This window comes from Cynoglossus semilaevis, chromosome 18, assembly GCF_000523025.1.
Source record: "Cynoglossus semilaevis isolate Cse_v1.0 chromosome 18, Cse_v1.0, whole genome shotgun sequence".
Classification (NCBI taxonomy): domain Eukaryota; kingdom Metazoa; phylum Chordata; class Actinopteri; order Pleuronectiformes; family Cynoglossidae; genus Cynoglossus; species Cynoglossus semilaevis.
Window position 1 is genome coordinate 14674521 of NC_024324.1, and position 16664 is coordinate 14691184.

A 16664-nucleotide genomic window follows, 5' to 3' on the forward strand; every position below is an offset into this window, starting at 1 on the left:
ACCCCGGGCCTGGCTCCAGGGTGGGGCCCTGGTGACGTCAATCCGGGCGACGTGAACCTCTTTGATTGATTTGTTTTCTTCATCAAGGGGGGGTTTTGAACCGCCCCCGACAACATAGCTCCTAGGTTCATTCGGATACTCGAACCCCTCCACCACGTTAAGGTTGCGATTCAAGGAGGTTTTTTTGCTATTATTCATCTTTATTTTACCAGTGTGGTGAGGCAAACATACAGGTATTACTTGCTTCAGAAATGCTTGCAATTTATTTTGGAATCAGATTTTTATATTGAGTTTTTCAGCAGTAAAGTGTCGGTCGCGAATGAGCAATGGCTATTGATTGGGAGCCCAATTGTTTGTTTTTCTTGTCTTTTTCCTGTTAAAGCCGCCTGTGATTGGTGAAGATGTTTGGTGGTGTATCCATACAGAGCAGGAGGGGGAAGTACAGACAAACAGCACAGTAGTGATATTTTGGTCTTGAATAAAACAGCACGTAGATGTGAGCAATGTACGTCGCTTTGTTCCTGAGAGCTGTAACTGCTCCCGTAGTTTACAGGCAGCGCAGCCCACACAGAAAGAATCATAAAGGAGACGATCGCAGTCCTTGCAAAGACAAAACGCCGCAGGAAAAGTTAGTAAGAGCAGGAAATGCAAAATGGATGCTAATTTGATTGATTTGTTTTTTGTTTAACCTTTTTTTATTTTGTTTTGGGATTAGATGCATCTTGGTAAAAAGATACAGTAAGATACCGGTTCTTGTGTCAAATTAAGATTGGCATTTGATTTTGTATCTTAAACATTATTTTGTAGAACTCATATTAAGTTGAATTTTCATATTAAGTTAAAGTCATATAAATAATAGAAATATTTTTTCTTTTTTACTTTACATATAAAGTCCTTCGGGTTTGCGACGTATTTTCAGGTGCAATTTAAATATTAATATATATAATTTCGCACTTAAAATCCTTTAATTTTCTCAAAAATCGACAGTGCGCCCTATAATCCGGTGTGCTTTATGTATTAATTCTGGTTGTGCTTACTGACATCGAACCAATTTTATAAAGCCAAACTACACAGCGCATCACACATGATGGCACACAACTGAAACACACTGGGAGCCAACAATGACGTTTCACTCTGTTATCACCATTAGAAGATGCTCAACAACAATTGTTACAGTATGGTTGTGTAACCCAAATCCGTGCAACGTCGCATCGTACCCCCCAACACCCGGAGACTCTGTCTTGTGTTTTTGTGTTGTATGGGTATGTATGGTGCGATGCAGGACGACTCACTTTTTGCAGGATTTCTCCTTTTTTATCGATGAAGGCAAAACACACATTCTCTCTGCAAAACAACATCTGCACTTCCGCACGGCATCAAATCAACAATACTGTGCCCATCCAAAACAAAAATAGTGACTATCGCCTAACTCTGGAGGGGCGAACAGCAACAACAGGGTCCTCCTGTGTCCAACTTAGGTCATTACACTTTCCCACAAATCTCCGTCCCTATTGATCTGCGACTCTATGCGCGCCCATCTCACCGATAATGTCAAAACCCAAGAAGCAAACTAATTCGGGGCTTGCCATCATTCCAGGTTGATTAACCACAGATTTCCAACCGCTAAATATTGGTGTTAACAGGGCTTACAAAGTTAAATTGCGAGCTGCGTGGGAGCATTGGATGACAGAAGTGAATGTGTGTTCGCACACACATTCACCAAGACAGGGAGGCAACGCCGGACGAGTTACGCCGCTATCTGCTAATGCATCGTAGATGCCTGGGCTAAGTTATCTGTCTCAAATGTCGTCCAAGCTTCCACAAAGGCCGGAATATTCACTGAACAACTAATTAACAGCGACGAGGCTGACTCGGATAATGACGAGAGGGATCTGGGAATGCTTGATTGCGCCGCCTAATTGTTTTAGTTACTGTTTTGTTTTGCTTAATGCGCGTTATATTGCAGTGTGCCTTATGTATGAAAATAGACCCCGTCATTGATAATTCCGCCTTATAATCCAGTGCGCCTTATGGTCTAAAAAATACGGTATGTTTTTTCTTCTTCATTATGCAGTTTTGGCTGGTGCGACTTACACTCCGAAGCGACTTATATTCCAGAAAAAGCGGTAGTTAGAGTTTATAGATTTACATGCAATAATAGATTGATTCTTTAAACAAATATGTACTTTTTTTGTATAGTATCTTAAACACATTTTTTAAATTATTTTTGTTAATAATTAATTTATTCTGCCTAAAAGCGGGATCTTTCCAAAAGCTGACTCTTTTAAGAGACAGTGCTTCATGTTTGCAGTGGTGATGGTGTTGGAAAACAAGATGGGGTAGGTGATGCTGTGGATTAACCATGTGGTGGGAGCAAATTGCAAGAGATTGTCTAGAGCAGGGGTCACTAACAGGCGGGCCCAGAAGCTGTCTCATACGGACGGTAACTTCCGGCGTTGCCTCCCTGTCTTGGTGAATGTGTGTTCGCCTTCAGTTATCCAATGCTCCCACACAGCTCGCAATTTAACTTTGAACTCTGTGGTCAATCCACCCGGAATGATGGCAAGCCCCGAATTAGTTTGCTTCACTTAGGTTTTGACAATATCGGTGAGATGGGCACGCATGGAGTCGCAGATCAATAGGGAAGGAGATTTATGAAAAAGGGTAGTGACCTAAGTTGGACACAAGGAGGGCGCTGATGTTTGCCCCTCCAGAATCAGGCGGTTGTCACTATTTTTGTTCTGGGTGGTTACCGTTATTGTTATTTTGACGCTGTTCCATGCGGAAGTGCGAGAAATAAAAAAGGAGAAATAAAAAATCGACAGCCGTGCGTCTGAGTTGTCCTGCATCGCACCATACATCGACAATACAAAAACACAACTCAGAGTCTCCGAGTTGTTGTTGAGCATCTTCTAAATTGTGATAACCTACCTTTTGGTTCATAAGAAAATGTTGGTGCTCCCCAGCCCCTCCCCCCCCCCAAAAAAAACAACAGGACACACCGACGTTTCATCCTCTGCTTTGTGTTTACGTGGGAGTCCTGTCAAAATGGGCAACAGCAAAAATCAAGAGTGAGAATTAAAAAATAATACCCTCCTTTGCTGTATTATTTTTAATTATTATTATCATTATTAATTGTACACCGCCTTTAACCAATCTAAGTTTTTTGCCAGTCTGTGATTAACCATTCATAGCACTGGACACTATGCTGTGTTACATTTCAGTCATTCATTCCATCAACCACACCACCACCCCTGCAATGGCACTGCACCCCCCACCTCCCCATGGGTCACGCCCCGCCCCCCAACCCCCTTGATAAACTCTGGTATACACAATGTATCATTCAACCTCTGAGTACATTTTCAGATTATTGGTCATTCATAAAGTACTCCTGACTTCACAAGCATAACAGAGCAGATCTCAAAGGAAGATATACATAGGAATTGTTTCTATAATGTTGTTCTAATAATGTGCTCAATTTAGAGAGGAAGGAGGAAACGGAGCAAAAAAAGAAAAGTTTTTTTTTATTATTCTAACTCGCTTTGCACAAGATAAAGAGACCACAAGACAGAGGGAAAGAAGAAACAATGGAGAGTGAAAGAGAGAAAGGCACACATCTATTTATTTTTACTGTAAATAGATAACTTGTTTGGTGTGAAGTAGGAAAATTTATGATCATGATTCATAGCATTTTTACTACAGTCATAAACCGGGGTTAATCAGTGAGAAGGATCATACACAGCAAATTTAAAGACAAACTTTGCAGAGCAGTGTTACTGTCGAGTCTATACACTCATACACTATAAAGAATATATGTGCATAGGCAGCTTTGTCTCTGATGACATATAATACTGTATTGCAAGGATATATGTGAATTTTGTGATTCAAAGCTGAAGAAAAAAATCCCTTAAGTCTAAAGCCTCAAACTCTTTTTCAATACTCCTCTCCTTATCCGCTGACTGACAGTTGAGACTTTGTGTGATCAATGTGTGGGTCACATCAGGACAACACACCGGTTCACAGACTATTTGCATTTATACAAGTATTATGACTGTTTTTAGCCACCTGGAGGCAGGGATTTCAGGGCAGGAATAAAACATGAGGTTTTTTTTACGTTGACGATGGTGCGATGGAAAGCCACTGGAAGCAATACATAAAGAACCCCCCCCTCCCTCCCTTTTCCTTCTTCTTTACCCCCGACATCAAAAGCGCATGCCTGTTTCTGAGCCAACACAGCCCCAGATCTGCTGCAGTGCATGCCGGGTAAGAGAGGACAACTAAGGACACATGCAGGGGACTTTTAAGGATACTGCAGTAAGCTGTGTCGAGTGAGGGAAAGAAAGAGAGACAGAGAAGTAGGGATAGATACAGATGCAAGTGCAGTACAGGGAGTAGAGAAGGAAAGAAAAGACTGCAGAAATACTAAAAACTGTAAAATGCTGGAAGATCTAAAAAGTTAAATATTCAGACAAATGTCGCCAAGCTATTCCTTAATTTCTTGTGTCCTGTTTATTGGTATTTTGATCTTAAAGAAGCCATTTACTATTAGCATCATTCTATATTACAAGGCTGTTGTTGTTGTTGTTACCTACTACAAAGAGGACAAATAAATAAAATTAGGCAATATCTAAATGAAGTAAATGCATTTCTATATTACAGTGGCAGTGTGAGTTAGCAAATTTTAAATGCTAGTACTGTAAAGTAAACAGCATATTACACAAACAAAAGTTATGCATTTGAAACTGAAATTTTAAAAACATTTCTTAATTATAGTTACACATTTTATACACAAGGCTGTTGACTGTTACACCAGTGACCCCTTGTGGCAGGGGTACAGAGCTGAGCACATGAAACGGTGCATCAGTGCTATTCACGCTGTCACAGAGAGACTGGGCTTGGGGCGACAAATGAATTGCTTTTAAGCCATGCTCAGATAGGATGGGTTTTTTGCATTGATATTTTGTTGCCAAGTTTTTACATTTAAGAAAACCTTAAATTCTTTGATTGCCTTAGTGAATTTGTCATGTATTTACAGCCAAACCTGTGCCACGTTCCCAGGTTGATCACCCATGTTGATGTCAGATGTACTGAAGATTTAACTAAGAGACTAAGAGATTTAACTAAGAGAAATCAGCTACTTTTAACAAGAAAACATTCTAGGTCAAATTTCAGTACCAATCATTAATTATTTGCCAATCTTTATGATTGTGTTATTTGTTTTGTTACTTAAATGTTTGGACAGCCATAATATGTCTGTCATTATTTTTGAAAGATTAAAGGTTACTCACTGCATCGTTTACATTTTAACAACCTTTGCCAGCTCTACATAACCACAGTTGTAATTACTAATAGGACCATATATTTGCTTTGTTAATTCCAATGTATTTTTGTCTTGGGGGTATGTGAGGCGTAACTTCATTGATGTGCATTTAATGTGCTTTTTGTTTTCTTGTTTTTTTTCATAGGAGTTTCTCACAGGAGTTCTGTGGCCACTCAGTGTTGCCTGGAGTCAAACAAAAATAGTTCTTTGGTGAGATATTTCTTCCTCCTGTATTTACTTGAGTTTTGAGGTTTGAAAAAATATCTCTATCGAAGTCTGTCAGATGAAATTTGACAGACTGACACATTATGCACCACATTGTTTATATCCGATTGTTTTATTTTAATTGTGCTTCAATTTTAAGTGTGACATTACAGTTCATGCTAAAATGTTAGGACAAGAAGCACAATATATGCAGCTTTGAAAGTGAATGTTGACTGAAGGCTCTGCATCTCAAGGTGCAGCTGGGAAAACGGTCAGGTGGTTTCATTTTAGGTGGGCATGCCAATTTGTTGTGTTTCCTTTTTCTTGTTGATTCTTTCTTGGGATTCTTTACCACCATCAAATACTTCTCTGCCACCCCTGCTTTTTACATGCACTCTTGTTACCATGTCTATGTAAGTTCTCATTCATCCAGGTCATCTTATCCAAAGCAGTTACATCGAGGGAAACTGGGCTGTTTCTTTTTTTGTAACCACTTGAGATGAGGCGAGTGAGTGGGCAAACAAGGGCATGCTGAGTTCCATAGTCTATCTTATATATTTAATAAATGTATGTGACATAATTAGTCTTTCTGATCAGTCTTGAACGCACAAAGAAAAGGTGCTGGATGAGGAAAAAAGTACCCTCCGCAATGCTAGGGGGCAGTGAGGTTCATGGCGGGCAGTGTTGAGTCCTATAGGCGCAATGCGTAACAGCTGCACGTGGCTGCATAATTGGTTTGAGAAAATGCAGTCTGAAAAGAAACTAAAATGGTTGAACAGTGAATGTTTCAAATGACCTACGAGCACGAATCTGACATTAAGGCACTGAAACAGAGCGTTTGAAGTACTGATCAGACTGGTTTGAAATACTTATCAAGCTTACGATAATAAATGCAGGATACACCTTAGTGCCTTAAGAAAATAAATAAAGCCCGGGCAGAATGTCTGAATAAAAATGAAAATGTGTATAAGTTGAAAAGTGATGATAATAACTGGTGACAGTAAATGTGTCTGCAGGTGATTGTTAGTACCAGCTGTTGGCCATTTGCTACGCACCATGCTTGTGTTCTCTCGTATTTTATAATAGCAGTGCAGTCAATGGATTACTGGTCATAAAACCCCTAAATGTGATATTTTCACAGCTCTGGGTTTCAAGTGTGGAATCATGTTCATGCCTGTGTACAGCTCAATGAGGACACAGTGCCACTGGATATTGTGTGTTTCAGTCGTCTCGGCCATACCGTGTTTTCCTTGGGCCTCCTGGCAGCTGGAGAACTTAATGTAATATAATAAGTGCACTACCAAACAGAGCCATTGGGTTGATTCTTCTACCAGCTTGATTTCTTAAATGAAAACAACATCTGCTGCCTTTGTTGTGATACCAGTTTGCAATGTGCGTAGCCTGTGTCAAATTTCATTGTGCCCATGGTGCCTAGCTGATCCAGATTCTTTATTCTTGATTATTCAAGAGTCTTATCAGAATGCCATCCAAAATAAGAAGCATGTCATCCAAGCCATTGACTATTGTTTTTGATGCATGTAACTGTTGATGCATGATGTTGAATAGTATAATAAAAAAAAAATGGTGGGTCCAATAGCAATACACTTCGATAGATAGATAGATAGATAGATAGATAGATAGATAGATAGATAGATAGATAGATAGATAGAAACAATGGAAGAAAGAAGGAAAGAAAGAAAGTAAGAACTTTAATCTCGGGAGTTCCGTTCGGGAAAGTTAGGAATAAATGTTAAGTGGCCAAGACCAGTACAATAACATCATAATTACCTATAAATATAATAAATATAAATATATATTACCTATAAATACAATACTGTGCCACCTCCTTTGTTTTCCCACAAATAAGTACAAGTATATTAGAGAATATTAATTTTTAATGAAATATAATTTGATGAAAATCACCAAACATAATGTGTTTTTTTTTTTTTCAAAAACTCATCAAGAAGATTTAACCCCCTAGCTGACAGGTTGGCCCACTTGCTGTATGTTTGACACCCCTGCTTTGGATAGATAGATAGATAGATAGATAGATAGATAGATAGATAGATAGATTTATTTATTATTATTTAATTACTTTATGTAGTGTATGGTACATTACATAAAGTAATTTCTGGTTTATAAGCCGCTATTTTTTTCATTTACTTTGCAACCCTGTAGCTGCAACAATGATGCGGCTAATTTATGGATTTTAATGGGCTAACGAAGTTCATAACCTCTGCTCATACCTCTGCTTCGGAAAAGCACATAGTAAAGGCAGTTAGCCCCGGAGCATGTAACCAGCCGTGTTACAGGCACTGTTCAGAAAATTATTTTAATTAATTAATTAACTAAAAAAGAAAATCTTTCTTTGTAACATCTTTCTGTGTAAATACCCTATGTTACAACGCAGACACCTGCGTCTTATAGAGAAATGTGACCTACATATGTACAATTATTTTTTAGCTCTTTAAATTTAGTGGGTGTGGCCAATATTCAGGTGCGTTCAATAGTCTGGAAATTATGGTTCTGTTAAAATGTCACTAAAAATACAATGTGGCAAAAAGCAATTATCTGTTAATTGTTTGTCTGTTTATACTTTGTTAAAAAAAATAAACACTTTACTAGAAAAACAATATACTTGTCACTGACTGACTCACTGAGAAAACAGGCCAAGCTATTTTAATTGTGTAATGACTGTAATGTTACATAAACCCTGTCACACAGGGCAATACCGGTGATACTGTATGTTTGTTCTGGGTGTGGTTATATATTTTTTATTAAACATTCCACTTTGTTTTGTGTGCTGCACTTATGTACAGTAGTACATAGTGTTCTCGCACCTCGTCTTGCAGGATGTGGTAGCAGCTGCGGTGGTGGAATTATGTTTGCTAGTAGAGAAGTGCAATAACCATGGCCACAACATGGTTTAAATATGAGTTTAAATCAGTGCGTGTTTCACGGTGCAGGAGAAAATAGGACACACGCTGTAACACAATGCCCAAGAGTTCAACAAAAGAAAGACATTTTCTAGTAAACTATCGTCTGCATCCATTCTTATACCCAGATTGCTTCCACTGACAGATCAGTAGTTATAATTGCAAACAAGCTGTACAAGTTGACAGCAAGCACACCTTTAGAAAAAGCAAAAAATGGAACGCGAATGGAACTAATAAATGAAATGTAATGCAGCATGTTATCCAATGCTGCAAATGTTTAACAAGAGACTGGCAAAAAAAAAACTGATTAGTTGAAGATTGCAAGATGAATATCTGATAATAATATTGCGAAGGAGGCCGTTATTTTAAAACATGTTGTTTTTTGTTTTTTTTGGGGGGGGAGGAGATTTTCTCAAGAAACAAAGGGGACCCAGCAGAGAAAATTTGGGAACCACTGGCTTTACACAGTAGTAACACTTATAACTATACATATTACATATACATATTACATATTACTGGAGAAGTAACAGGATTTTTTTTATTGCCAATGGCATGTATTATTTTTCCTTGTACCTTAAGTCTTCTGGTATTAAGTCTTCAGCAACTCCATGAGATACATTCTATTTGTATCATATTTCTGTTAGGATAAGGTTTTCTCTCATTTCTGGAACTATTGAATCTTGTAAACCTAACATTTTGCTTCGGTATCAGGTGTAACTTGGAGTCAAATGTTCTCTTTCACCAGACAACAAACATCACCGCTGTCTGTGACTTGGAAATTAGATGAGAGATTATTAATACAAATGTTCCCTGGTGGAGTTTCACCTTGCATAGGTCTTTTGTTGTGTCTTGCTATCCTAACAGACTATGACCTAGAATATTTATTTTCTTTTGTCTGTGACTATTGGGCAGTTTTGGGCATATATATATGTGTGTGTGTGTGTATATATATATATATATATATATATATATATACACACACACACATATATATATGCCCAAAACTGCCCAATAGTCACAGACAAAAGAAAATAAATATTCTAGGTCATAGTCTGTTAGGATAGCAAGACACAACAAAAGACCTATGCAAGGTGAAACTCCACCAGGGAACATTTGTATTAATAATCTCTCATCTAATTTCCAAGTCACAGACAGCGGTGATGTTTGTTGTCTGGTGAAAGAGAACATTTGACTCCAAGTTACACCTGATACCGAAGCAAAATGTTAGGTTTACAAGATTCAATAGTTCCAGAAATGAGAGAAAACCTTATCCTAACAGAAATATGATACAAATAGAATGTATCTCATGGAGTTGCTGAAGACTTAATACCAGAAGACTTAAGGTACAAGGAAAAATAATACATGCCATTGGCAATAAAAAAAATCCTGTTACTTCTCCAGTAATATGTAATATGTATATGTAATATGTATAGTTATAAGTGTTACTACTGTCAAGGGTGATAAAATTTGTTATAATTCGTTATAAATACTTGTTTGGAAATATATTATTTCTATATGTTATTATTTCATAACGCTGTCCATTGTGCGACGATCATTACGTACGTCTCCCAGAAAGGAAAAGAGCAACAGTAATGCAAAGAGTGATTTATGTTAACTTTTATTTGAAGATATTTTGTTTGATATCATATGACGTAGTGTACTGTGTTGTCTTTAAAATATTGATTTGTTCACAAGTTCCTTGTCGACTCGCGGAAAATGTGTTGTTCTGTACCGGATTGGTCATTATTTCTTAGGAGATCTTAGTAGTCCGTAAAAAAAAGAGAGAGAGAGAGAGAGCGAAAAGGGGAGAAGAAAAGCAGCGAAGAGTGAATAAATAAAGACGTTTATATCGAAGCTGCTTGCCTGGCATTGCTGTTATTTTTTAATACTTTTTATGCCCCGCTACGTGGCCACTAGACACAGGAGCCTTGCCCGCGGTGGTAGCAGGCGTAGCTCCACCCCGATAAGGGTGGTGTGGTCATATACGCTTCGAATTTCTGTATATATATTCAGACTTTGTGCAGAAAGTCTGAATATAAATACAAAAATCCGGAATATATATAAAAAAATCCTGAATATATATACAAAAAGTCTGAATATATATACAAAAAGTCTGAATATATATACAAACATATGAAGCGTATTTGACCATACTGTCCGTATCGGTGCGCAGCTACACCTGCACAACCCGCCAGGCTCCTGTATCTTGTGCCCACGTAGCGGGACGTATAACGTATGTAAAATAAATAAATAAATAACATCAAAGCGACACAAGCAGCTTCTATATGAACGTCTTTCTTTATTCACTGTTTGTTACTTCTTATACTTTTTTTACGGACCACGCTTCACTCGCGGAAGTAAGCATGAACAATCGAATACAAATTAATAGTTTAAAGAGAACACACTACACTGCGTCATATGACAGCTTTCAAATAAAATATCTTCTATCCATCCATCCATCCATTTTAATCCGCTTATCCATTACCGGGTTGCGGGGGCAGCAGTCGCCACCCAAATCACATTGCACCGTACCTAAACCTTCCTGCGGGTGGTGAGTCCACTGGAAGGTACCAACCGCCCTGTGTGTGTGTGTGTGTGTGTGCGTGTGTGTGTGTGTGTGTATATACCTATATATGTATATATGTATATGTATATATGTATATGTCCATAAGAATATGTTCTCTCCTACCACCAAAAAAAAAAAAGAGGACACACATTTTTGTTTTCAGACTTGCTTATTTCACACATTTTAAATGCAACTGTTATTAAGCACCTTAAACTTGTCCATTTTATGCTAGCATTGCCAACTTTGGCCAGTTGGGTTGAGTTTTTGCATGTGGGGAGGAGCGGGTGGCACGCTGCACGGGGCTGCTATTGCTGCTCTGAGCAGATGGAACAAGCAAAAGCAAAACCAAGAGCGAGAATTTAAAATAATGGCCTCCTTTGCATATGATTATCACATATTCATTTTACCCCTTCAACCAATCAGTTTTTGCCAGTCTGCTGTTAAACATCTACAACATTGGACGATATTCTGCATTACGTTTCATTTGTTAATTTCATCTAAGCCCCCCTTGGGGGCACACGCTCCACTTTGGGAACCTCTTCCCAAACCACTGTTTTAATAGGATGCCACAGGTTCTTATTATTTAAAAAAATCTAGTAAAGTAAAATGTATTTGCATAGTCAAAATTCACAGAATATTGAACCCTGCGGCTTAAACAATGATGCGGGTAATTTATGGATTTGTATGGACTAACGCAGCTAGCGATTCATGACTTTTCTGGTATGCTACTATGTTATATTAGTAGCGTATGTCTGTCTGTGAATGGCTCTGTGCGCGTATACGTGTATGGGGCGTGCGCGCGAGAGAGAACGGTAGTGAAAGTTGAGAGCAGTTTGAGCTCTGTCATGTTGAAGTGTGAGTTGGTTATACAGGAGCTGTTAAAACTCTGTTTATGTTCCGTTGTGCTCAATGTGGCTAATAATAAAGACCCCAACTTCCCTGTTTTTGTTTACCTCTGCTGCGGACAAGCACAAAGTGAAGGGAGTTAGCCCTGGAGCAGATCACTAAGTCTTCCCTGTGCATTCCAACTACAGTTGGAACACCGAAGGAGGAAAGAGCTAACGTGTAACCAGCCGTGTTACAGGCACTGTTTGGAAAAAAACCATTTATTTAATAAAAATTAAACAAAATAGTGTAAAAAATCGTTCTGTGTAACATTTCTCTGTGTAAATATCCCATGTTACAACGTGGACACCTGTGGCTTATAGAGAAATGCGGTCTATATATGTACATAAAATATGTATTATTTTATTGTTTTTATGTTAACTTATATTCAGGTGCGCTCAATAGTCTAGAAATTACAGTATATATTATTATAATAATGCAACAAATTATTTAAACAGGTTTAAGGCTTTTATCTCAAATTTAATTTTTTAATATAAATATTACAATGAGTCTGTGTGTCTATATAAGTAATGGGGTTTGTGTATTATTATAATGAGTTATTTAAAAACATGAAAGGTGTGATATATCAAGACAGTGGTTTCAAACATACGGCCCACGGGCCAAAAACCGGCCCGCTGGTTGGTTTAATCTGGCCCACTTGATGAATTTTGAAAGTGAAAAAAAAATGCACGAACACTTTATGTTAGTGATGTTTTGTCAAATTATATTTCATCTAATATTAATATTTTATAATAAACTTGTACTTCTTTGCATGAACAAATAAGTTCCCTGAAGAAGGCTGTTTAGTGTAGGTGCAATGGGCCAAGTGCTGTTTAGGTGCATTTGGTTTTATTGATCAGTCTCGTAAATCAATAACAAAAATCAATCTTATTAAAATGATATTAATTGTTATGTTATACTATTATTACAACAATAATGTTGTTGTACTTACTGTATTAAATATATACTACAATTTATAGCTTTAACAAACAACCAGAATATTTGAAGGTTTTTGGAATTCTTTCAAATTGGGTGGCTTCACAAAATAATCATATTTTTTATTTATACTGATTGTGACATTGGTGGGTTCCTCCGGAAGAAGTAGAATTATGGGAGTAAGAGTCCTAAACGGGTCTGTGGATGTCCCTACATTAGACAAAGTTAACATCAATAAATAACATCAAATCTAGATTATTGACAAAAGGTGTTGTCAAAGACAATTTTTGACGATTCATATGTTCTATGACTTACGAAATATGTTCCATTCTAAAGTGTGATGTATATAATCTGTGTGTAGTAATTTATTTTGTGTTTTTGTTGGTGTGTGAGGTCTTAAAAATAGGAATAAAAAGGTGTCATTCCTTCTCCTTGTGTTCATATTCTAGACACCCCTGACATTGGCCTGGGAAAGTTCTTGGGCTGATGGTGCTCAAAGCGATAGAGGAGGTCCAAACCTTCAAGGATCATCGAGTCTTGGTGGCATGGTTCTTTGGAGCCCGGCAATTTTTACCCTTTTCTCCAAGATTCACCTCCAGAGGTCTGTAATGTAGCTGTACTTTACTGACCTTTTCTGTTGTTACACAGGAGGTTTTCCTGGCTTAAAATGGTTGTGGTGGTATTACCCGATTGTGGACGTAACGTACACATGTATAAGGCCTTCAACTGGCTTAAACAAATGTTTTTGTAATAGTTTAATTTAGGAGATCTAATTACAGTGTACATTTCAGTGTAACCACATAAACCCATTAGCAAACTGCTGCGTGGGGATACAGTAATGCTTTTGACAGAAATAACGACCGTATTTTCTGGACTATAAATCGCACTTTTTCATATTTTGTCTGGATTTGCAACTTATACTCAGGTGCGACTTATATATTAAAATATATAATTTCACAGTGACAGCGGATAGAAATGAGGGAAACTTTAATACCCACAAGTAGCGCTCATGTGATTTTACACATTTATAGTATTGTGAATGTCAATTAACATAATCATGATAAGCATAATATTGTGATAAATTATTGAACTGTATTTGTACCAAGGAAATTAAAAATTGTGACATCCCTAACTGTAACACATTAATCGCATTAACATTTGAGATGGAGTTGGTTGCTGAGGTTAGACTTACATTAGGCTTAGCTGTAAGTCTAAAAGTCTAAGCCGCCAATCTGCCAACTAACATAAAACCAACTACAGTGGAATTTCGAGATACGTCCATAATCCGTTCCTGGATCGTAACTCAAATATTTTTTTCCATAAGAAATAACAAAAAATAAATTAATCCCTCTAAAAAAAACCCGGCCCTTTATAAGTGCTAGTAACAATGGAAAAAACATGTTTTTAATTGCTATAGAGACATACACACAAAAGATTATAGTATATAAGGATTCCTGTGATATAAAATAAAATGTATTTTTTCATTATGAGTTCTTACATTTAAGACAGACGATACAGTATTGGCGGCATGTGCGGAGGAGGAGGAGGGAGGGAAGGGAGTTGGACCGTACATAGACACTTGATTCTATACTTTACCTTAGATAACTTTTTTCGATTTGTATTCTGTCTTTCGCGGGTACCACGCTCATACTTATCGACAATTTCATGATCATCATGTGTTTCTTCCTTACCACTCACTTTCTTAGGACTCATCACTAAGAATAATGCTCAAAATAGAGAGAAAATCGTAGATAACACAAAGACAATACAGAAGACTCGCGGAAAATGCATACGGAAGGCGACAAACACGTGAGGCGGCTTGGTCTGCTCCGAGTGCTCGGCCACCTAGCATCGGCACCTGTACCCGTGCTTGTATCTCCAAGCAAAAATTTGCTCGAAGGCTTGCTCCTATCTCGGAATACTCGAATGTCTGTACGCTCGTATCTTGAGGTTCCACTGTATTCTATCTATATCCTTTAGATTTATGAGATAAAGAGAAAAGGGTAAATATAATACATTTAAATGATTCTAGCCAACTACATGCTTTTTGAAATAAATAAAAATGGTACAAAGCAAGGTTGATTTTTGAAAGTGAGAGTGCAAATTGAAAGACATTCATTTCTTATATATACTGTATAAAGATACCTGGGCACTCTGCTGAATTACAATGAATGTCAGCCAAACAAACACAACAATTTACACCCATTATCTCTGTGAACCATGATGAACTTTAAGCCCCATTTTGGTTTTCAGCACCGAAACAGTCTTTAAAATGGCCAGGAACTTAATAGAAAAACACACTTAAATGACTAACAGCAGTACAGAGTAAAATAACCATAAAGCAACCAGTTTTTGAGTGACACTTTGAACCTGGGGTGTCAATCTTGAGGCCTGCACTAGGGGGTTCAATCCGGCCCGCTAGAGGAATTTGTGTGGAGCAACGTGGTGCTTACATTAGTGATCGTATCGAAGGAAGGGAGATGTTTACTGGGAATTAGACTTTCTTCTACATTGTTCCCCAAAAAACATTAAAACTTACTGTACATCAAAAAAGTTTAAAATTAAACAGCTGTACTGGCTAGGGTTTTTAAGACATTTCACCTCTCATTCCTTGTACTTTGACACTTTTGAATTTAAATCTGGATTATATTGACTCTGTAAATCCTTACATATAAAACATACCCACAAAATCTAAAATTGGAACTGAGGTTTTTATGAAATATTATAACAAAATTAAAAAAAGCTATCCACACAGTTTTGTTTACAAGATATCTTTTACGTTGGGTGTTTTTGGCAATTATTTGCTCACAATTTTAGAATGAACACTATTTGGCTATTTTGAAACCATCAAATACTTGAAGAAGTGGCATCTGGCATTAAATAATTCCAATTTCATGGCGCGCCTAGAAAAGATTTCACTAGACACCACTGTTTATATAGAATAGTTGAGAATTATTTAATGCTGTACTTGCTTTTGTTGCAGTGGAAGGATGATTTCACATTTTAATGCGCTCTTGGTTCTTGTTCATGTCTTCCACCACAAGTGCTTTATGTTTTAACAATTACACTATTGTAATAGGCTAGGTATAAATTGCATGAAGTATTCTCATATACAATATAGACAACGTTTTTATTCTGATTCTGGTTTTTAGTTAGGTATGCACCCAGATGTCTGAGGAGGCTCTGAGGATGACACCTTGGCCTTGAAGCCCACCAGTATGTCAGGTAAGCCACATTGCCTTCATCAAAAAATCAAACAACCAAACATCTCTCCTATGGAAATAAATTGAAATAACTTATTGGGTTTTTATTATTGCATATCAGGCCGGCTGATATTATTGGACTTCCCTAATTTTTTATCCTGAATGTAGCCCTAATACAGTGTTCCCAAACTTTCTCTCCTGGCCCCCCCTTTGGTTCATAATAAACAACAGGACACACATATTGTTTTTGTTTTCAGACACGTTTATTTCACACATTTTAAATGTGTCTTTGGTCGGTTGGCAGGAGCTGCAGGGGCTGCTACTACTGCGATCAAACGTCTAAATGCAAAAACAAAATCAAAATAACCTCCTCCTTTGCAATATTATTATCAGATATACATGTCACACCTCCTTCAACCAGTCATTTTTTTGCCAGTCTCTTGTTTAACATTTACAGCATTGAATAATATGCTGTGTTACGTTCATTACATCCAAAATTTGGGTATTGCAGGCAAAAGGCAGAAGTATAATAATAATATAAACAAATTATATAATTTGGAAAAGTTTGGTAGGCCAGATCAAAAAGCTGAACAGGCCGTGCTCAGCCCCTGGGC

General features: G+C 37.4%; 1 protein-coding gene across 1 annotated transcript in view; it reads left to right on the forward strand.

The window, feature by feature from the left end:
* The window catches only part of thrb (thyroid hormone receptor beta), a gene marked incomplete at its 3' end in the record, with an annotated part of 61956 nt that overhangs the window by 28347 nt on the left and 16945 nt on the right, over nucleotides 1-16664 (forward strand). The window contains 3 exon segments of the mRNA NM_001297580.1: nucleotides 5466-5530; nucleotides 13297-13448; nucleotides 16000-16072. Coding sequence (NP_001284509.1) covers nucleotides 16066-16072 — 7 coding nt within the window. The 5' untranslated portion in view covers nucleotides 5466-5530; nucleotides 13297-13448; nucleotides 16000-16065.